General features: G+C 41.8%; 2 protein-coding genes and 1 long non-coding RNA gene across 6 annotated transcripts; 2 read left to right on the forward strand and 1 right to left on the reverse strand.

The window, feature by feature from the left end:
- Nucleotides 1-332: 332 nt before the first annotated feature.
- On the reverse strand, nt 333-15,384 carry LOC112254791 (cysteinyl leukotriene receptor 2). 2 transcript variants are annotated; one of them, XM_042324599.1, is made up of 3 exons: nt 15,095-15,384; nt 3,092-3,482; nt 333-2,985 (listed from the first exon to the last, which is right to left on the reverse strand). In XM_042324599.1, the coding sequence occupies exons 2-3, from the start codon at nt 3,313-3,315 to the stop codon at nt 1,992-1,994; spliced, it is 1,218 nt and encodes a 405-aa protein (XP_042180533.1). In that variant the 5' UTR covers nt 3,316-3,482; nt 15,095-15,384; the 3' UTR covers nt 333-1,991. The 2 variants fall into 2 exon arrangements, with proteins under 2 accessions (XP_042180533.1, XP_024283415.1); XM_024427647.2 differs by lacking the exon at nt 15,095-15,384 and adding an exon at nt 4,113-4,638.
- Nucleotides 10,073-13,090, forward strand: LOC112254792. The gene is made up of 4 exons (XR_002954200.2): nt 10,073-10,387; nt 11,131-11,296; nt 11,560-11,664; nt 12,378-13,090. It is a non-coding gene; the product is annotated as an uncharacterized LOC112254792 (long non-coding RNA).
- LOC112254790 (myogenesis-regulating glycosidase) lies at nt 13,792-22,452 on the forward strand. 3 transcript variants are annotated; one of them, XM_024427646.2, is made up of 4 exons: nt 13,792-13,924; nt 15,983-16,118; nt 16,321-16,489; nt 16,877-22,452. In XM_024427646.2, the coding sequence occupies exons 3-4, from the start codon at nt 16,479-16,481 to the stop codon at nt 18,663-18,665; spliced, it is 1,800 nt and encodes a 599-aa protein (XP_024283414.1). In that variant the 5' UTR covers nt 13,792-13,924; nt 15,983-16,118; nt 16,321-16,478; the 3' UTR covers nt 18,666-22,452. The 3 variants fall into 3 exon arrangements, with proteins under 3 accessions (XP_024283414.1, XP_024283412.1, XP_024283413.1); XM_024427644.2 differs by having other exon boundaries at nt 15,983-16,489; XM_024427645.2 differs by having other exon boundaries at nt 13,812-13,924; nt 15,987-16,489.
- The last annotated feature ends 1,238 nt before the right edge of the window (nt 22,453-23,690 follow it).

Here is a 23,690-nt window from a genome sequence, read left to right on the forward strand (position 1 = left end):
CATCATCAAATCTCCTTAATCTAATACAGTGACAACTAAAAGATAGTTCAAACTACGTAAGCCAAATATGATGTGGCTTTCCATGGTTCTGACTTCTCTGTTTGTGTGTGTGTGCGTGCGTCCGTGTAACTAGAAAAAACATGTTGACCCTACGTGTAGAGAAACACCAATGCCGTCCTCCTCGCCTTTCATGATGACGAAAGGGTCTATGACTCTGTCATACAGTACAGGCTAACATTTTTTGTTGTCCTAGGCTATCTGACTAAAATGCTTGCTTGCTAGCCTAACTTACTTTCATGGGCAACAATGCGCCAGGCCAGCTAGTTAACATTAGTTACATCTAGCTACATATGGAACTTCCATCCTCTCAGGCACAGCAATGTACGCATTTATGGTTGGATCAGAATTGCCGTTATAATCATCGGCCAATACGGAGAGTTTAAAAAGTCAAAATCCTTGTCTCCATCCATGGCCAATTTAGGAAAATACCAATTTTAGCTAGCTAGCCACTGGAGGACAACAACACAACGAGATGCAACAATTCAAGTTTTTTTTCTGTCAATTACGTTTGGAGTAAAGCCAAATCCTCACTGGCTTCCCTTGACACTTTTTTTGGTGCTCCAGGACCATTCACAGTTGAACTCACTCAGTTTAGCTCAACCCTGATTGGCTATTATTTTATACTTTTTTTATCAAAGGAGGCCAAATGCATGTTGGACTCCCTTGCATTAAATGCTACAAGCGGCAACAATGTCATACTCTTTTTGACCAGACAGCATCAGATGGCCTACACATACAAAGACAGAAGGTGAGAAACATACAGCTTCTTTCAAATTGAAGGAAAATTATGAAACACAGAGACGAAAGATAAATTAATAATTTATTTTTTGGTAATTTTTTTGTGGGCAGCCTGGCTTCCCTTGGCAACCATGAATACACGCCACTGAACATTATAAAAATAAACATACATTTTGTGAGTCTACATTGTCATTGGTTTCAGTACTACTTATTCTTTCCCATTTCTTACATCACTTCTCTAACTGTGGCATTTAAGATAACAATTTATATTCTAGGGTCTTAGCACTACAGCTGAAATCAACTGTCAACTTTGGGCCTCTGTCTGCGTGCCAAATGAGCAGACAGTTTGTTCTTCTCACAGTGTGATTTCAGTTTGGGGTTGCTGATCCACAACACTAGTTTCTCATAGTCCAATTTGCGCAACAGGTTTATTTGGATGTTCTGGAAGCTTTGGTAAAACCTGACAGGTGTCAAAGTAATCTTGATCAGGTACACACCTGATCAAGAAGCACACTTACTATATGGTTGATATCCTCAGATGTCCTTGAGATTGAGTGCTTTCCAGACTCTGGCTTCAGCCAACAGCCTTCATCAAATCTCTGCATGAGGTCTGGCTAGTCTCCAATGGCCCTGCTAACTTTATATGCAATGTCAAACTGGACAAGAGCCTCTTGATGTTGGATGAGGTCTTTTGTGAGACGCATATGGTATTCGAAGCTCTTGCATCAAATATATCCGTTACTTCAATGTCAAGGAAAAAACTAAATATGTATTACGTAGGCAACAATTGTCAGTCACTATGATCAACTGAAGATATTATTAAATTTAACCTACAAATGTGAGCCTGTGGGACTTGTGCAAACTGTTTTTGACCTATATGATACATCTATGAAGAGTGTAATGATTAACACTGGGATAATAAACGATCAAACAAAAGTAGGCCCGGCACCTGTGGCTGCCGGCCGGGCAGCGGGAATGGAAATAACAGAGAGCACACCCACAAAGTGCCTCGGAAACCTAAAGGTTAGTGTCTCCGTGTGGGTGTGTGTGTGTGTGTGGTTCTGGTTCAGGCCTCAGGGCTCCATTTTACATGTGCAGCAAAGTGTCTCTGATTCTGGAGAATGTAGCTAGGTGTTCAGGTCTCAGTGTCTGTAAGTAGAGGTGGGGTATAGGGCAAATAGGTTTTGAACCCTTTATAGACTGTCTTCCACACGGCTTTGTGTGTCTGGTAGGGACCCAGGAAGGGTTAGGGGTGGAGCGAGGGGTGTGTCTGGTAGGGACCCAGGAAGGGTTAGGGGTGGAGCGAGGGTTCTGTCTGGTAGCGACCCAGGAAGGGTTAGGGGTGGAGCGAGGTTTGTGTCTGGTAGCGACCCAGGAAGGGTTAGGGGTGGAGCGAGGGGTGTGTCTGGTAGGGACCCAGGAAGGGTTAGGGGTGGAGCGAGGGGTGAGTCTCGCATTGTTGCTGTTGTATGCATTGTGGTCTTCTTTCTGCGAGAGAGCAGCAGGCTGCCCTGAGTGAAGGAGGAGGAGAAGGACCGTCGTCGTGACGAGGCGCTGCGTATGACCGCTCTAAAGGACTCCCCGGAGTAGTAGTACAACAGAGGGTTAACCGCACTGTTGGCCGCCGCTAGACACAGCGTCACCACCAACACCCGCTGCAGTGTCGCCGTAGCAACACAGCCCCACCTGCCCACCACCGCGTGCAGGTGTAGTGAGCGAGCCACGTGATAGGGCAGAAAGCACAGTAGGAATGTGCAGATCACCATGGCGACCAGACGCAGAGACCGGCGCCGGCGCCGACGTCTCCCCTGGTTACGTATCTTGTTCCTGTTCAGGCTACCAGTCAACCCTAATGCTGACGAGATTGTAGCTGTCAGTCGGTGGATGATGCAGCCGTAGCAACCGAGGATGGTGAGGAACGGGATCAGGAAGCCGAATGTCATGCCCACGTAGTTGAGAATGAAGATCATCTTCCAGGAGGCAGGGTTACGTGGCTCGAAGCAGCGTGTTAATCCCGCCCTCACCCTGGTCCCCGAAAACAGGAATGGGACTGAAGCGCCGCCCACAAACAGCCAAATGCCCAAGCAAGCCAATAAGGCACGAAGGGGCGTGGCCAAGGCTCGATGACGGAGAGGCTTCAGCACGGCCAGCCAACGGAGTATGCTCAGTCCAGTAAGGAAGAGAACGCTGTAGGGAAGAATAGTTAAGACATAGTTTATTAGTTAAGTGTCTTTCTGGGCAACCAGTGTCAACTCACTTTCTGCTAATTAAGTTGTGTGTGTGTGTACTGTACCTGGTGTAGAGGTTGAGATAGAAGCAAAACACACACAGTCGGCACAGCCAATCAGGGAGGTCCCAGCGAGCGCCTCTGAAGTAGTAGGCCAATCGCAGCGGCAGGGTGAGGGAGAAGCATGCATCTGATAGGGCGAGATTGGTCATGAGGACAGAGGACGCAGACCGTTTGGGCATCAGTCGCAGGAACACAAACAGCGCTCCAATGTTGCTAAGAAACGCCATAGGGAACACCAGTAGGTAGGTGACAGTGTAGGCTCGGTACTTAAAGATCTCGTCATCACCACTACAGGACTGGTTGCTATTCAATGCTGTCGTCGTGTGGTTACCAAGGTGAATGATCACTGGTGGAAGGGTGTAGTCGAGCGAGTGGGACGTTTCAAGCCACGGAGCTGGGGAGAGACACAGAGGCATCATCATTGGCGTAATTATCACTATCACCATAATCATCTTCATCATCATTACCATCATCGTTATTATTACCCTCTTTATCAACACTATCACCTTTTAATCATAATCATCATCATTATCAGCAGAATAATTTCTATTATGTTATTTAACTGTTAGGGAAAGGTGGCACTATTACCATGTTGCTTAGACCTGCCTAGGACCTAGGTTTTAAGGGTGTGTGGTTGTTTCTGGACAGGACCACCATACCCAAAATAGCACTAGGCATTTACATTGGAATGAGGAAGTGTGTCCTCAGGTGAACACGAGTTATGTTGTTCTGCTCGCCTAGGTCTGTTCGCTGATGCAAATGTTACAAACCACAAGAAAATGATCAGTTATATACCTGCCTGAGGCAACGGCGATGTTAACAACAACAAAGTCCTATATATACAGTACTACAGTAAAACAGCATTCTGCTGAAAACAAATACTTCAGTCTTATATGTGAGTACAATGACCTCTTCCAAGAGGTCTGGACCTTTATGCCACAGGATGTAGTGTGCTCACATTGTAGTGAGCACACTACAAGTAACTGTTTCAACAGATGTGTGTGAAGCAGCTGCAGTTACTCACTTGTCATTCTGTCAGAGCATGCTCCTGCATTCTGTTGAACATCGTTCGTGGTACAAATAGTGTCTGCCCGTCGACCTTTGCTGTGTTGTTATCAGATACTACAGTACTGGTAGATTATTGTTAGAAGACTCTAACTACACACATCTGGAGTCTTCTGAGTATGTCCAGTCAAGACACCCCCAATAATATAAACTATGTCTTCATAAAAAGTCCCTCTTCTCTTTTCACATCTCCTTTCCTCTCATCTCCTCTCCTCAGATACGTCAGGAGTTGTGTTAGTCGGTTTGTTTGAGTCTGAATAGTTTGTGCACTCTTTATGCAGAGTTTAAGTGGGGGTGGGTTCATGGTGGAGTTCCATGGAACACAAACGGTATGAGGACTGGGCAGAGTGCCAACTCAACGACCCGCCTCTCTCTATTTCAAGTTTGAAGATTTAGTTTTCATATGAACAAGTACAGTGAAATGATAAACGTGCGAGCCTTACCCAACAGTGCAGTATTCAATATAATAATAATAACAAAAAAAATTCTAACATAAGAAATAAAAAAGGAAGCTACAGTTGAAGTAGGAGGTTGGAGTCATTAAAACTTGCTATTCAACCACTCCACAAATGTCTTGTTAATAAACTATAGTTTTGCCAAGTCAGTTAGGACATCTACATTGTGCAAGACACAAGTAATTTTTCCAACAATTGTTTACAGGCAGATTATTTCACTTATAATTCACTGTATCACAATTCCAGTGGGACAGAAGTTTACATACACTAAGTTGACTGTGCCTTTAAACACTTGAAAAATTCCAGAAAATGTCATGGCTTCAGAAGCTTCTGATAGGCTAATTGACATCATTTGAGTCAATTAGAGGTGTACCTGTGGATGTATTTCAAGGTCTACCTTCAAACTCAGTGCCTCTTTGCTTGGCATCATGGGAAAATCAAACAAAATCAGCCAAGACCCCAGAAAAAAACATTGTAGACCTCCACAAGTCTGATTCATCCTTGGGAGCAATTTCTAAAGACCTGAAAGAACCTCGTTCATCCGTACAAACAATAATATGCAAGTATAAACACCATGGGAACACGCAACCGTCATACCGCCCATGAAGGAGACGAGTTCTGTCTCTGAGAGATGAACGTACTTTGGTGCGAAAAGTGCAAATCAATCCCAGAACAACAGCAAAGGAACTTGTGAAGATGCTGGAGGAAACAGGTACAAAATTATCTATATCCACAGTAAAAATAATCCTATATAGACAGAACCTGAAAGGCTGCTCAGCAAGAAAGAAGCAACTGTTCCAAAACCGCCATAAAAAAGCCAGACTATGGTTTGCAACTGCACATGGGGACAAAGATCGTACTTTTTGGAGAAATGTCCTCTGGTCTGATGAAACAAAAATATAACTGTTTGGCCATAATGACCATCGTTATGTTTGGAGGAAAAAGGGGGAGGCTTGCAAGCCAAAGAACCACATCCCAACCATGAAGCACGGTGGTGGCAGCATCATGTTGTGGGGGTGCTTTGTTGCAGGAGGGACTGGTGCACTTCACAAAATAGATGGCATCATGAGGCAGGAAAATTATGTGGATATATTGAAGCAACATCTCAAGACATCAGTCAGGAAGTTAAAGCTTGGTTGCAAATGGGTCTTCCAAATGGACAATGACCCCAAGCATACTTCCAAAGATGTGGCAAAATGTCATAAGGACAACAAAGTCAAGGTATTGGAGTGGCCATCACAAAGCCCTGACCTCAATCTTATAGAAATTTTGTGGGCAGAACTGAAAAGGCGTGTGCGAGCAAGGAGGCCTACAAACCTGACTCAGTTACACCAGCTCTGTCAGGAGGAATGGGCCAAAATTCACCCAACTTATTGTGGGAAGCTTGTGGAAGGCTACCCAAAATGTTTGACCCATGTTAAACAATTTAAAGGCAATGATACCAAATACTTATTGAGTGTATGTAAACTTTTGACCCACTGGGAATGTGATGAAAGAAATAAAAGCTGAAATAAATAATTCTCTCTACTGTTATTCTGACATTTTACATTCTTAAATAAAGTGGTGATCCTAACTGACCTAAGGGTATATTCCTAGGGTATATTTACTAGGATTAAATGTCAGGAATTGTGAAAACTGAGTTTAAATATATTTGGCTAGTGTGTATGTAAACTTCTGTCTTCAACTTTACATACTGTACAGGGTAAATTTACAATGTGCAGGGATACTTGAGTATTTGAGGTAGATATTTACATGTAGGCAGGGATTAGGAAAAGTGACTGGTAGCAGGATGAATAACAATAATTATAATAGTATGGCAGCAGCATAGGAGGTGGGTGGGTGTGTGTGTAGTGGTGCGTGTGTGTGTGAGTGTGGGTATGTAAGAGTGTCAGTGTAGGCATGATAGGTGGATATACAGCACATGTAACCAGGGATGAAAAGTGACTCTAGCAGGAATATAGAACTACTTTTAGCTATGTATTAATGGTAATATATACACGTAAACAGGAGCAATAGTGACCAGTAGCAGGATAAATAGATAAATACCTATGATAATGGCAATCAATAATAAATGAACAGCAGCGTGGTGGTAGTAATAAATCGAATCAATAATAATTTTAGTAGCAGCGTAAGTATAAGGGGGAGCAGTAGTGTTTAGCCGTTTAACAGTTTTATGACCAAGGGATAGAAGTTTTTATGAGTCTGTTGGTCGAAGCCTTGATGCACCGGTACTACCTGCTGGACGGGAGCATGGAGAACAGTCCATGTCTCAGGTGGCTGGAGTCTTTGACCATTTTTCAGGCCTTTCTCAGACACCTCCTGGCATGTAGGTTCTGTCTTCTCTGTCTTTATCTATGTCACCACATAAGCAAGTATGAAGATAACATATTAGAAATTGTCTGACCTTTTTTTGTCAGATGCAAAAGTCAGATGCAAATGTACACAGTGAGGGAGAGAGAGAGTTCACCGGTACTGACTGTCATTCCTGCCTCATGCCGGCTGGTGGGAAATGTGCCAGCTTTCTTTGGAAAGGAATGTGTTTTGGTATTTATTGAAGGTGAAAACTTGGGCTAAGGGCTGACTATTTGGGCGGGCCCTGTGTCATTGTTATTGAGCAGCCGGCAACAAATAAGGGGTTGTCACGACTCCTGCCGAAGGTGGCTCCCCTTCCTGTTCGGGTGGCACTCGGCGGTCGTCGTCACCGGCCTACTAGCTGCCACTGATCCCTTTTCCCCCTTTTCTGTTTATTAGTTGCACCTGTGTTTAGTTAGGATAAATGGTTGGGCTTTATTTCCCAGCCGGCCCGCCTGCTGGTTGTGTGGGATTATTTTCAGTGTAAGGTTGTACACGACTGTAGGTCACGGTTGTCCATGTGTGTGTATTTTGCTGAACTGTTTAAGTTCCCCGTGTTTGGGGCATTTGTTTGGGTTGGCGTCGTTTCACCGGTGTGGTGTATTAAAAGTAGCGCTACCCTGAACTCTCTGCTTCCTGCGCCTAACTTCTTCCTCCACTACACCCCGGGCGTTACAGGGGTAATAGGCTTAGGTGAGATGTTGATCAAGATATCAGAGGTTATGACCCCAGACTTGTAGGCTCCAGTGGGAGATGGGTGCTAGAATGCAAAAGATCGGGGGTCTGTGAGCAGGACTGTGCACGCGAGGACAAATGGTCCATACAAGTGAGGACGAATGAACGGTGGTGCATCTCTCTATATGTAGCCTACTACAATATATCGCTGTAGAATGTTGGGGTCACTACACTCGTAACCTGGAGTGGATCCTTAAAGGGTACAGTGAGCTGAAATAAGCTAATAAAGGTCCAACAGATTTACCATGACCATCTTCCTTTTAATTGGCTGCCCCGCTCCTGTGATTCTTGGGAAGCTGACCTGACCATACCTTGTCAGGTGGGTAGTGGACCAGTGAAGACACAAAGAGACCCTGCAGCCGCTGGCTCAACAATAGATTAATCTGAGGCACAATGACCAGAGACAGGGGAACCTGGATTGAGATCTAAACACCTCCTCCATGCTTCATGGTGGGAACCACACATGCGGAGATCATCCGTTCATCTACTCTGCATCTCACAAAGACACGGCGGTTGGAACCAAAAATGTGGACTCATCAGACCAAAGGACAGATTTCCACCGGTCTAATGTCCATTGGTCATGTTTTTTGGCCCAAGCAAGTCTCTTCTTCATATTTGTGTCCTTTATTAGTGTTATTTTTTGCAGTAATTCAAAAATGAAGGCCTGTTTCACGCAGTCTCCTCTGAACTCTACATTTATTTTGGCTGACATTTCTGAGGCTGGTAGTTCTAATGGACTTATCCTCTGCAGCAGAGGTAACTCTGGGTCTTCCTTTCCTGTGGCAGTCCTCATGAGAGCCAGTTTCATCATAGGGCTTGCTGGTTTTTGTGACTGCATTTGAAGAAACTTTCAAAGTTCTTGAAATTTTCCGTATTGACTGACCTTCATGTCTTAAAGTAATGATTGACTGTCGTTTCTCTTTGCTTATTCTTGCTTTAATATAGATTGATCTTTTACTAAATAGAGCTATCTTCTGTATACCACCCCTACCTTGTCACAGCACAACTGATTGGCTCAAACGCATTAAGAAGGAAAGAAATTCCACAAATTAACTTTTAACAATGCACACCTGTTAATTGAAATGCATTCCAGGTGACTACCTCATGAAGCTGGTTGAGAGAATGCCAAGAGTGCGCAAAGCTGTCATCAAGGCAAAGGGTGGCTACTTTGAAGAACCTCAAATATAAAATATATTTTGATTTGTTTACACTTCTTTGGTTACTACATGATTCCATGTGTTATTTCATAGTTTTGATGTCTTCACTATTATTTTACAATGTAGAAAATTGTAAAAATAAAGAAAACCCTTGAATGAGTAGGTGTGTCCAAACTTTTGACTGATACTGTACATGTTGGTTGTTTTTCTCTAGGATGCCCACAGACCTAACAAGATTCATGTGGAGGTCCCTCAGTACCAGTTAAAAACATTTATGGAAGTATATATGAAGACTGTTTAGTGACAAAAATATGGGGTTCAAATACATGTAAAAAAAAAACGAAAAAAATAATGGTTCTGGATCTTTCTTATATCTCTCAGATAAAGGATAGATGTATCAGAACAAACTTTCTTTAGATTTTTTTTGAGGGGGGACTATCTGTTGTTCCATGTAGTGAACATGTTATTCAATGCATTTGTATGCGCTAATAGCAGTAAGGCCAAATGCTTTTTTTTCATCAAATATATTTATTTATAATATTTCATAATATATATAATATTTATACATTTTTTTGATACTTCAAGAGGTTTTAAAATTAAAAATCAATTAGTAAAATGATCCTTGGTATGACCTTCTTAAAACAATGTCATATAGCTTGGTAGTACCCCCCACCCTCCCCTGGTTTAGACAGGGCTTATACTCTTATAGGTTAAGGTGGGGTAGGAGAGGTGGAGAGTGAGACACAGCTCTGTGTATGAGAGGTACTGTATAGAGACTGGGGAGATCATGGCTCCTCAGCTCAAGCTCAGCATGTACACAGAGGAATCAACCGCACTAGAAATGATCGAGACAGGTGGGAATTAATTATAATATGAATGAGAGACACCAGTCTCTAGTCTATTTTACCATTACCTTATGGGACACCATTATTTTCTTATGGAGTTATCAAGAGTGTAATTCTAAGTTGATTAGTTATTCTAATTTGTTAATTTTTTATTTAACATGCAGTGGTGTGAGATGTGGTTTAGTGAGGAAGGGGGCCGAGGTTAAGGGAGAAGAAACAGTTTATTGCCTGCGTCACTTAATTTCCTGCCTAGCAACAAAGATGCAATGTTTAGAGAGAAGGAGGAGATTTCACCCCAAATTGGGGTATATACACTACCACTGGTAGATGACACAATTAGTGAATAAACTTGGTTTAAGCTTTACTAATTGTCCGTGAGTTTTACTAGGTTCATTTAGAACCTAACAAGTGTTACAAAATCCTCTTTTACACTAGTATTCCCATAATTATCCACAATGCTTCACCTGAGCCTATCAAACCAATCATACATCTTCTGTGCCCAGAGTTGAGGGACAGATGTCTTATTTCCCCTCTTTCTTCATCTGCCCAAACAGGACTTCCTGTAGCTCAGGAAACTACAGATGAGTCACAGGGCCTCCAGGTCAGTGTTCTAGGGGTCAGCTGCTGCTGTAAACAACGGATGCCCACTCTTCCCTCCTGTCCTGCAATTCTCTTTTCAGCATAACCCAGGTACGACTGTCTGTGCTCCATTCTACCAGTTCAACATTGACTTTTCATCTTCTCATCATCTCCCCCTTGTTCTGTGTCTCTCTGTTTCTCTGTGTGTGTGTGCAGCAATGTTCCCTCTAAACTGCGTGCCTGTGTAGCTCTCCCGGGGCTGTGGCGTGGATGAATAATTTCCCCATTAGTTTGAGTTGAGTTTTCCCCATTAGTTAACACTATCAACATTTCGCTTTACTGTTGGAATTGTGATTAAATCAAAGCAATATTAACCCCTTTCAATGTAGACTAAACAAACTATGCAAGACTTACTATGCAAAACTCAGTGGCGTGTATTCATGGATGCCAAGGGAAGCCAGGCTTCCCCAAAAAATGGACCAATACAATTTTTTTATAAAACGTAATGTATTTTTAGTCTCTCTGTGTTTCTTAATTTTCCTACAATTCACAAGATTCTGAATGTATCTCACAGGAGAAAGAGCGAGTGAGAGACTGAGCGAGTGAAACAGCGCCCCTCTGTCTCTCTATATGTAGGCCATCTATCTGATCCTGTCTGGTCCAAACCAGTATGACATTGCTTTTGTTTACCCATAAATGGCCATATGACCTTTGAAATGTTTGAATCCTTCTTGATCTGTAATATGATTTGTGGATTCAAATTAAAGTATTTAAAATGTGTGTCTGTATTTATTTTGTAGTCCTACATAGGGCCTACTGTTGTGCAGTGTCTTATATGGCTCTTCTCCCACCAGATAGCAAACGTGCACGCTCTCTGAGTGCAGTGGATACCTCACATGCCTCCACTCAGCTCATCCAAAACAACACACGTGCTGCCCTCTGCAGGCTGGCTACACAAACCAATAACTGACCTCTCAATCAGAGAACTTCAATCACTCCTGAAAAACATACAGGGGAAGAGTATGAGCTATTCATTTCTTATGTATTTTAGTTTTGGTTCTTTAATAGGACTGTCCAAATCAGTTAACCAGTGCATGTATTACTATAATGACGCACTGCAAGTCTATTGTCAGACCTGAAAATAAAGCAGTGAAGTGTTGCATATACACTTGATTTAAATCAAGATTGGGATTCCTAAGAAAGGTGTCTGAGTTTGTCTCTGTGATTCATTCTAATGGAGAAGACTAATAATTAAGATGAATTTGACTTGATGTTGATTACAGTAACATGGATTCCTCCAAGTTCTTACAACAGAGGCCAGATGGCTCCCTGACTGATATCCAGCGTTAACATGGTGACCTCCATCCACGCTCATCACAGGGACTCAGGTAAGAGTCTGACCTCTTAATGGAAAAATTACAAATGGCCTTTGTCAATGTATGAGACCTATAGAAAAAGCATTGTCTCAATCAGTTTTTGACAGGTACAAAATCTTGGTGTATCACCGTTATCAATTTGTACTCCATACAGTACATTCAGCATTCATTCGATAGGGCATATCCAAATTATACAGATTAGTTTGTTGGGAAATTCCAACTGTCTTCGTGTCTGACATGAAAAACTCAGGCCCTGAACATCTGAAAAGACTTTCAAATATGGCTATCTTCTGTATATCAACCCTACCTTGTCACAGCACAAATGATTGGCTCAAACGTATTAAGAAAGAAAGAAATTCCACAAATTAACTTTTAACAAGGCACACCTGTTAATTGAAATGCGAGGTGACTACCTCATGAAGCTGGTTGAGAGAATGCCAAGAGTGTGCAAAGCTGTCATTGGGGCAAAGGGTGGCCACTTTGAATAATTTCATATAAAATATATATTTTTAACACTTATTTGGTTACTACATTGTTCCATATGTGTTATTTCATAGTTTGCCTTCACTATTATTTTACAATGCAGAAAATAGTAAAAATAAAGAAAACCCTGGAATGAGTAGGTGTGTCCAAACTTTTGACTGGTACCACATATTATTTTAAATGTATATATATTTTAAAAATATATTTTCCTTCTTTATTATTTCCCCCTAACTCGACCAAAGTGGAATCAATCGGAGTGACCAGGAGTGGGTTTTTGCTGGTTAATTGTGTCACTGAAGAGCAGAAGAAGAATGCATTGGGAATCACAAGAATGTCAAATTCTGAAGAATTATACTTTGAACTGAAGGAGTAGAGCACCTGTTAAAATTCATAGCCGGGGTGTCGATGGAAGTAGATATTGAATTATTCAAGAGAATCCAAGTTGTGGTTGGTGCTCGTCATCTGAAACGCATGGTGAATGGAGAAAAGGAAGAAAGTCTATTGGTTCTTTAGTTTTTTGATAAAGAGCACATCCCCACAGATATAAAGTTAGGTTATGTAAAGTATGCAGTAAGAGCATTTGTCCACAAGCTACTACAATGCAATAACTTTAAAGGATTTGGCCATGTTGCAAATGTTTGCAGGCGGAAGGAGTGTATTGAAAATCAAAGTGAAGAAGGTCAGTGTTGCAACTGTGGTGGGGATCATGATCCAGAGTTATTGGAGTGCCCCGTAAAGGTGAGAATAGAATCTCCTACGGGCAGTCAAAAGAATTGAGAACGCAAGTGGCGCTAGTGTTGATGATATGATAGTGAATACGCCCCAACCATTAGTGAATGTTTGTCAAACGAGAATCGTCAGAAAAGTGTTTGGGCCTGAAATATTTCTCAGTGGAAGACCTGCAAGGGTTTATTTATTTATTTATTTTTTATTTTACCTTTATTTAACCAGGTAGGCAAGTTGAGAACAAGTTCTCATTTACAATTGCGACCTGGCCAAGATAAAGCAAAGCAGTTCGACAGATACAACGACACAGAGTTACACATGGAGTAAAACAAACATACAGTCAATAATACAGTATAAACAAGTCTATATACAATGTGAGTACTGGCAAGGGAAGAAGTACTGCCCTCCCAGGCCAAAGACTCAATCATGGACACTCTTACTGACACTTGTGGATGCTTTTAGTGATGTATTGTTGTCTCTACCATCTTGCCCTTTCTGCTGTTGTCTGTGCCCAATAATGTTTGTACCCTGTTTTGTGCTGCTCCCATGTTGTTGTCATGTTGCTACCATGCTATGTTGTTGTCTTAGGTCTGTCTTTATGTAGTGTTGTCTCTTGTCGTGATGTGTGTCCTGTCCTATATTTTTATTTAATTAATTGCTATTTTTAATCCCAGCCCCCTTCCCCGCAGGAGGCCTTTTGGTAGCCCGTCATTGTGAATAAGAATTTGTTCTTAATCTTAACTGATTTGCCTAGTTAAAAAAATATATTTTATTTTTTATTAACAGAAGTATAATTCATTTTGGTTAGTGTTTTTTGCGCATATTGTTTTTATGCCGATTTTAGAATATTTGCATGAAAATCTGTTTCCAACTGGATCGAAACCGAGCTAATGAGACCAAAGCTAAACGATTTATTTTGTTTGAACGCCACATCTGAAACTACATTTCCCAGGCACCCTATGTAGTCTTGTTTTTGTGAGCGCAAACAATTCGACCAGATTCGATGCAATCACACACCTCCCAAGCTTTGTGTGTGGAACAGGATATTTTGCTACCTTGAACGGTGAGTATTATTGCAATGAATTCTCCTATTAAACACCCATCGTGTTAATATACCGATTTTGTTTTAGTTGTAAGTGGCTGGGTGTAATTTGTGGAACGTTCCAACAGGAATCTGTTCCAAAAACTTCGTAAAGTACAAGGTTGCCAACAAACGCATACAAAGTAGCAATATCAATTCAACTAGCTGCCGAATAGGCATCAACTCACCACAACTTATTCTTAATGTTTGTCCATAGGCTACCATAGTGAGGAATTTTCGGAATAAACGTTGTGCGTGAAAAACGTAATTAAATAGCTCACACCCGACCCGGTATCTGATTATGCCGCTGTACAACTTTGTATGCGTTGTTTGTTGGCAACCTTGTTATTTACGAAGATTCCTGTTGGAACGTTCCACAAATTATACTCACCCGTTGTAAAATAGCTACTTAGCACTGTCAATGACTGCCCCGCGTATTGTGTCAAAACGCTTTCTCAGAACACCTCAACTCTTCAAGTTTTTAACGGTTTATGCCTGGCTGGAGCGATAAAGCAATCTCTCATGGGTATTACAAAGACTAGTTGGGTTAAAGTTTGTATGGTATAAGGCCCGAGGGGGTGTTGCAATATGGCCAACATACCGCGGTTAAGGGCAGTTCTAAGCACCACGCAACGCGGAGTGCCTGGATACATTCCTTAGTCATGGTATATTGGCCAAATATCACAAACTCCTGAGGTGCCATTTTGCAATTATAAACCGGTACCAACGTAATTAGAGAAGTACAAATAAATGTTTTGTCCTACCCCTGGTATACAATCTGATATACCACAGCATTCAGGGTTCAAACCACCCAGTTTATAATATATTTTCTTCACTCAACAAGTGGATATTTTATATTTAGGGTGGGGTTACTAAAATTAACACTAACTTCCTTGCTGTTATATCTTGTGAAACATTCATGGTTCCTGTCAGTACTTTGTTTATTTCACACAGACATTTGCACAAGCCTAGCTGATAGCAAATCAGCTGAAATAACAACTAGTAGGCCTGACCTTCACAGACCATTGACCAAAAAACATGATTCATGCATTTTTTGGTATCACCTTGGCTATCACATGTACTTGTAGGCTAATGCTTGTGCTATGTTGGGTCTGGCAGCCACAGCCTGTTAATGTAAAATCCATTGCTTACCCTTCAAGATTAGTTGCCGTTCACGTTGATGTTAAAATCCATAGCAAGGCTGGTTGAACACAGAATTAGACCATTAGATTGCTAATTAACTACCATTATCGACCCCCAGCAGCACAGGCAGGCTATGAAGGCATACCAGTTAGGAATACCAGTCAGCACAGCACGCAAGAGGTTTCAGAGAGAGGCAGAGAACAGATATCACTGGGCCTGGTGCATCTTGAATTGAACTTCTCTCTGGATTTGTCCTGGTAACTAACATCAGCCATGTAATGACCCAGAACCACCCTGTCTGCTTAGTTTTGGCCTACCAGGGAAGGCCCTTGAGGATTTGTGTGTGTTTACATATGAGTCAGCGCATTGGCAAGCTCTTAGCTCCTGGTTTGATGATTATTCCCACCTACCCCCATGGCTGAGTGGAGTTGTTGCTTTGGTTACACATTTCCCTTAAGTTGCACTAATGTGGTCAAAGGTTCCGTGACTGGCGTTATATTAACTTAGTGCGACAGGATGTTTTGTATGTGTGCCTCTTATTGGCTTTCGTGTGGTTTTAGAACAAAAGACTCAGAGTAGGCCTGAATTTGCCCTGCATTGACTCCAAAATCTACCTGATTGCATACAAATTAGGTCTGTGTTTGAACCAAACAAACATTTTGGTATTGCTGCAGGGCAAACTCCGAAAGTGATAGTAGAGAAAGTGAATATCTTCTGTTCTTTGTTTTCTTTTTGATTTCAAACAATTGGTGAGTGGTTTATTTATAGAGTGGGTCAGCAGCAAGTAAACTCTCTCCCTCCCTCTTTCTCTGTGATTTTTACATCTGAAGAACTGCTAGGGTGAACTTTGACTTGAGACTTTTTATCTAAAAGCCGGTTATCTTTCTTTTCGTTCAGGCAGGTAAACAGATGAAAATAGTGGGGGAAGAGAGCAACGTCTACTGAAGAAATAACCAAGACACATTCCCTCGGCAGTCTGCAAGGCCATGCCTCATAGAAGTCTCTGCATATAGGAAGAACTGTGTTGTGACTGGTGTGTCAATCAGGGGACTCCTGCTTTACTTTTAAAGTCACTTTAACAAATTTAAGGGATTTCTTACAACCCATTTCACTGGGGGACTGTTGCACAATAACCACAATGTACCAAGTGGTACCAGGAGGTGCAGGGGGCACAGTTACCAATGCTACACCTATCAAACAGAAACTAAAAAGGGATGCTCGTCCCCTTGTTGTAGCAAGTGTCTTAGGCTTGGTGCTGGTGATTGCTGCGGTGACCGCATGGTGCTATTACATTGGTTCTCTGCGCAAGGCTGAACTGCTTAAGACAGAACTTCTGGACCTCAACAAGGATGGCTACATCATTCGCAACCAGGCAGGGGCTATTGTCTTCAGGATGTCTTTCAGGTTTGTGATTCACTTCAGTATAGGACAGCATCAATCAGTATTTTTTATTTATTTTCATTAACCAACCGTTACTATTTATCATTATAGAAAGTGTGTTAGGTGTGCTTTGAGAATTTCTTTCTAATTATATACCTGTATCCAATTCAAATTAATCTACTGGGGAATGGAAAGCATGCTTGCCCCCTAATCTGGTACAGTTCCCCTTTAAATCATGTCTAGTTTGGTTATTTTTAATCTCAGAAACAATATAAGCTTATTCAGGTATTTATATTTTAAAGTACCAAATGTAATCATAAATCAACTGCTCTAACATGAAATAGCCTGAGACTTGAATGCAAAGTAATGTGCTATGAAACTGATCATTCTTCTCTAAATGTTGAATGACAGGTCTGGCACCCTGGACTTAGACTCGTGTTCTAAGGAGGGGGAGATACTGAGCTGTGGGCGCACCAGTGATCGGAAACTCAAGTTTTTCATCCAGACTGTATTTGACAATACAGTCCAATGTTACCGTGTGCGTTGGGAAGAATTGGTTCCCAGCCTGCCCGTGGAGCACGCCATGACCTATAACGTCTCGCACTGGTATGGTGGAGCCGAGACTGCCATACAGCATTGGCCTATATCCATCTCCGGGCAGCAGGCACCCAAACCCTTTGTCACCAGTGATATCTACTCAAACCGAAACGGCTTTGGGGGCATCTTGGAACGCTACTGGCTCTCATCCAATGCCACGGCCATTAAGATCAATGACTCTGTGCCATTTCATCTTGGCTGGAACGACACAGAGAAGACCATGTACTTCCAGGCGAGGTACCATGACACCCCTTACAAGCCAAACCCTGGTGAGGCACCTTGTGCTGAACTCAGCTACAGAGTCTGTGTGGGCTTGGATGTCACATCCATTCACAAGTACATGGTGCGCAGATACTTCAACAAGCCCAACAAGGTGCCTTCCAAAGCCATGTTCCGCCATCCCATCTGGTCCACGTGGGCGCTACACAAGACTGACATAGACCAAGAGAAACTGTTGAAGTTTGCTGCCAACATCCGCAAGCATGGCTTCAACTGTAGCCACCTGGAGCTAGACGATCGCTACACAAACCGCTATGGGGAATTTGATTTTGACTTGGCCAAGTTTCCTAACGCTACAGCCATGTTCCAGAAGCTCAAAACAGACGGATTTCTGGTCTCTCTCTGGACACACCCTTTTGTCAATTATGACTCTGAGAATTTTCACACCTGTGTAGAAAGAGGGCTTTTTGTCCGAGAACCTACAGGTCGTCTTCCGGCTTTGGTAAGCTGGTGGAACGGCATCGGGGGCATTCTAGACTTTACTAACCCAGAGGCCCGTGATTGGTTCGCCTCCCACCTGCGGTCTTTACGATCCAAGTACGGAGTGTCCTCCTTCAAGCTGGACGCGGGCGAGACAAACTACTTGCCCTGGCAATTCAGCACAAAAACACCCCTTCGCGACCCTAGCACGTTCACCCGTCGCTACACCGAGATGGCTATTCCTTACAATGAGCGAGCTGAGCTGCGTTCAGGCTACCAGTCCCAGAACATCTCCTGCTTCTTCAGGCCCATTGACCGGGACTCTGTTTGGGGCTATGAGCTAGGCCTCAAGTCCCTTATTCCCACCGTGCTTACCATCAGCATTCTCGGCTACCAGTTCATCCTACCGGACATGATCGGTGGCAACGCCTATCTGAACCGCACTGATGGTGAGCGCACTTTACCGGACCGTGAGCTCTACATCCGCTGGCTGGAGCTGTCGGCTTTCATGCCCTCCATGCAGTTCTCCATCCCCCCCTGGGAGTATGATAACGAGGTGGTGGAGATCGCCCGGAAGTACACTGCTATCCATGAGAGCATAGTGGCCCCACGGGTTCTGGAACTTGCTGGGGAGGTGCTGGACACAGGAGACCCCATCATACGACCTCTGTGGTGGATCGCCACTGGCGACGAGACTGCTTATAAGATTGACTCCCAGTTCCTGATAGGGGATGACCTCATGGTGGCGCCAGTACTGGAGCCTGGAAAGCAGGAGAGGGACATCTATCTCCCGGCTGGACACTGGCGGAGCTACAAGGGAGAACGGTTTGATATTAAGGAGCCTCTGCACCTTACAGACTACCCGGTAGATCTTGATGAAATTGCTTACTTTGTCTGGGTTTAGTGAAGAGAGTTATAAGGCTGGACAGCTTAGCGGGTGGGCCTGCATGCATTTGTTTATAGTATTTTCTCTGAAGTCATGGCTCACAGCACATTTGTGTTCTTGTAAATTTAGAATCACTATTTTTGAAGAAATATCAAGGCGAAACCTTTCCTGCTTGCTCAAACATGTGCCTTTGCAATAACCCAGGAATGTAGCAGAGGAGGCAGGTGGGAGGAGCTATAGGAGGACGGGGTCATTGTAATTGCTCGAATGGAATTAATGGAACGGAGTCAAGCCTGGTTTCCATATCTGTGTTTACTGTTCCATTTAAGCCATTCCACCCATTACATTGAGCCCATCCTCCTATAGACCCTCCCACCAGCATCCTCTGGAAAGTAGATATGTTTATGCATTACAATTATGTATCATGAGAGACATGACCCAAACATTTATTCAGCATGACATAACAGTCGACTATTAACAGAATAGTCATCGGCTGTCTTTTAGACATTTTTAAGGGCTGATATTTGAATGCTTTCATGTCTTATTTATGAGTCAACACACTAAGAAGGGAAGAAGTATATTTTGATGTGAAAATGCCTTGTATACTTACATATATGTTAATTATTTTTTGGTTTTGCTAATATTTTTGTTATTGTGTCAATGCACTTAACAATGCAGTGTGTAATTGTTCAGTCAGTGGTTGTTCTGTTAAGGTTCTCGCCACTCTGAAATCAAAAGAAGCTGCACGTGAGATTCTTCACCTGAAGATTTCTCCGGAAGTTGGGTGTCATATTTTCCCTGTTGTGTTAACCTTGTCTACTTCCCAAATGGCACCCTATTCCCTATGTAGAAGGCAAAATAGTGCACTAAATAGGGAATAGGGTGCCATCTGGGACTAGAACTGTGGCGGTTATAACATTTTGTCAACTGGTTATTGTCATGCAAAAGACTGCTGGTCTCACGGTAACTGACCATTAATTAACAGAAACACGTTTAGCATCTCCAAGCCTCCACTCATACAAGCCGCTCAGACATACGGGGACCCACTTCTTGACATGGAAGTAGGTGATTAGACATGTCTTTTTGAGTGCTTAAAGCTTAATTACTCTTCTCAGTCTTGTAATGTTTTAAGTGACAAGCTATCCATTTAATTTGGTGTGACTTTTTAATATTATACCCTCAACCTTTGGCTAAATAGTCTTTACATGTCAGGCTTCATTGAGAGGACTTGAAATGGGTGCTATTAAATTTTTGTTTAAGCAGGCAATAATGAAATAATCCAATATGTAAGATGCTATGAGATCTGAGTGAACTGAACTTTGAACTGGAACCACTGTGTGTGACATATGTCAAATATCCATCCAGACTGTCCTAAATGCCGTTTAACAAATAATATACTGCCACATTTTCAGCATGATTTATGACTGCATGAATTATACTTCTGACAGATATTTGAATGTCACTACTCTTTGTAATTGTTATATTGCTAAATGTTTTACTGTTTTGTTAGCCAGTCCTTGGAGACCTTAAAGATTGAACCTGTGTACGTTCACTATGTCACGGTAATGTGAACTCTTAGGTCACCTATGGGTCATTGTTTTTACTGGCAGAAGCTTCTCCATAACATCCCTGCTTATTTATAGCAGTTCTCATATCGACCTTTAGTCTCGACCGTCATCGTCTATGTCTAGCACTATTACCTTACAAGAGTAGATCTATGCTCTCCTGAAAGACTCGCTGGAACTAGCCTAAGTGTTTTCCACTTTTGGTACATACAAAACAAGAACATCAAGATGCTGACAGAGTTCTCTTTGAATTTCAGAGCACTCTTTACCCATGACAGGAGATTTTGTATGCAAGCCAAAAACATGAGTGAAATAGCAACAGTTTGCAGGGACTGTCATTGCAGATGAAACCGCTTTGATTAATTTTTATATTTAGTACCTTTTTATTATAGATTTTTCTAGTGAACAGCATAATATAGTAATTTGGGCCAAAAGCACAATATGCGAAGGCTTGTCAATACACGTTCAGCATTATGTGACCTGGAACAGATTAGATTGACAAATTACATTGTTTGTATGTGGGAGAGTTATTGTGAGGGTCTCCCACCACCATAAAGTCAAGCAGTCTGATTTGCAGTTGTATTTGCTTGCATCACATGGTTCTCCATGAGATTGTGTGAACAGTGAAGGCTATGGTAAAGCTAGTTTTATAACAATGTGAGGTTCAAAAGAGTAAAGTATCAATGTATTGTTAGTCAGAGAAAGGTACGCACTGATATAGCAATGAATGTATGGCTCATGGCCTCAAAGGATGGGTTGGGAAAACATCTCCACTTTAGCTTTTTTAAACTTTTTTTTTTTACGCTTCTTACTGATTTGTGACACTCAAGTCCTTTTTCCTTTAGGAGGATAGCTTTGGAAATGCCTTTTTATATTCTCAGTGTATGTCAATCACTGGGTTTTTTTCTAAGCCAGAGACAACACTTAGAAAACATTTCAATCTACACACGACTACAAAAAGCTACTGTGTAATTATATGTGGTTACATATTGATAGTGGAGGTAGGCCTACTGAACTGTGCCATTCAAGAACATCAAATTGCTGACAATTTTAAGTTAGCTAAGCAGAAAGACCGGTACCCCCAGCTACTATGTTGCATCCCTTGTTGCCAATTTGGCAAAAGGCAACGCAAATCTGTAAAGCTACAGAAACGTGAGTTTGTTTCAATGACGTAAGTAAGGACATCTTTGGACCTTCGGTATTATTTTGATGTAAAAGTACATTTTGTCATTCAGTATCTTGCTGAAATGTAAAGTTATATATCCTAATGCTGAATTTCAAGGACCACCACCAGCTTTGTTGAAAATGCTTAGACATGGTTGTGTTCTTTTAATAACATTTTTAAAGGCTAATTTTATTTTAAAGGCTTATGATATCAGGGACATTGAGTAGGTTTTAATATATACTGAACAAAAATATAAATGCAACATGCAACAATTTCAAACATTTTACTGAGTTAGTACATATATGAAAATCAGTCAATTGAAATTAATTTAAGGCCCAGCCAATCAGAATGAGTTTTTTTCCCCACAAAATGGCTTTATTTCAGACAGAAATACTCACCACCCCACTCAGACAATCCCGTAGGTGTAAAAGCCGGATGTGGAGGACCTAGGCTGGCATGGAAACACGGGATCTGCGGTTGTGAGGCCGGTTGGACGTGCTGCCAAATTCTCTAAAACAACGTTGGAGGCAGTTTATGGTAGAGCAATTAACATTAAATTCTCTGCCAGCAGCTCTGGTGGACATTTCTGCAGTCAGCATGCCAATTGCACACTCCCTCAATTTGAGACATCTGTGACATTGTGTTGTGACAAAACATATGCTTTTTGTGCGTATGGAACAACTCTGGGATTATTATTTTTCAGCTGATGAAACATGGGACCAACACTTTACATGTTGCATTTATATTTTTGTTCAGTGTTGTTGCCATGGTGATGATCTACTCATGACTGTAGTACAGTATTGCCACAGTTGCCTTTCATTGTGATGTTGACATGTCACACTAACTCTCAAGTTTTTGTGATTAGTAACTACTCCAATTTAACCTGTATTTCTAGGAATAATACAATGGAAGTCATGTTGCCTTTGTCTTCAATGCATAGCCTGGATTGTGTTTATTCATATGACTAAAATGTACAATGATAATCTTTAATTTGCTTGAATTTTATAACTGTCTGTTGTTTTTCCCCTTGTGTTTACGTTGTGGCAAATAATATAAACATTTGAATGATTGTCAATGATCTGCCTTTGTATTTGAATGGTACAGTAATACATGTCTAGTGCCAGAAACATGTGTCTGCTGCTTCGCCAACAGAATGATCAAACCTCCAACCTTCTGCAACCTTAGAAGAATTGGCCGCAGAAGCAGATTTCTCCACCGTTCCCCGTTGAATAAGATCCCCTTAGGGAGACACCTTTTGTAGCTTTCAGTGACCCAGCCCATCATGGGCTGATAATGGCAAAGCAATGAAGCAATTCTACAGGTTACATGGAGGCTACCTCGGATCAATACATCATCTCGTAGTTTGGGATTAGAGGGGAGGGCCATGGAGTGGGGGGATGGTAAAGATGGCTGGATAGGGTAACCGCAATAAGAGAATCTTAGATAAACAGGCTGACATAATATACAAAAGCATCTGGTAAACGTCAAATTATATTTAATTGATAACTGTTCTTTTATTACCCAAATACCTTTGCTCTTTAGACTTACAAACATACTGACCACTTATGATGGTAATGGTCTGGTTTGATGGTAAATTCACCACAGTCCACACCCCTGAACGCTCCTTGGAGCGACTCCACTTTGTTTGTCAATGACTCCTCTCTGAAATGTAACTAGTCTCACGGCCTGCGCTGAGGAGACACATCCATTTGCTGTCTACGTTAAAGGAAATCAATACTATTGTAAGTTTGCTTTTTTGCAATGATTGTTTTGTTCATTTTTTTTAATAGGACAAAAGATAAGCAATTTTACTTTTGAATGAGGGTTGACTGGGGAAGATGAAATGTTGCTTTAAAAGAGGACCTCGAGGCCTATGTAATGTGGCCTATGGATGTGTGAATATCCATATTTAATGTGAAGGCAATAACATTGGTGGAAAGAAGCACTTCTTACAAATTGAAAAGTGTGGATACAAGTATCTATTCTATGATTTATAATAACCTTGTGCCTCCATGCTCCAGGAGCATAAAAAAGTAACTGGACCATGATACACACCACTATAAATACATTATAAATGATGCATATAGCCAACTCTCCTACAAGTACTAACACCTGTTGTATTTGCTGCATTTTAAACAATCAAATATTAAACATTCACTCAAACCTTAGTTCAAATGTAGTCTTCTAAATCAAAACAGAAGATAATAACCACAACATTTATCAATCACTAAGTTTGTGGCACTACCTGTGTTGTCCACTGGAGTGCAGTGTAGATTCCTATTACAGCCTCAGAAAGGAAGACAGTGAGCGGAC

The sequence above is a fragment of the Oncorhynchus tshawytscha genome, linkage group LG07, assembly GCF_018296145.1.
Source record: "Oncorhynchus tshawytscha isolate Ot180627B linkage group LG07, Otsh_v2.0, whole genome shotgun sequence".
Lineage (NCBI taxonomy): Eukaryota > Metazoa > Chordata > Actinopteri > Salmoniformes > Salmonidae > Oncorhynchus > Oncorhynchus tshawytscha.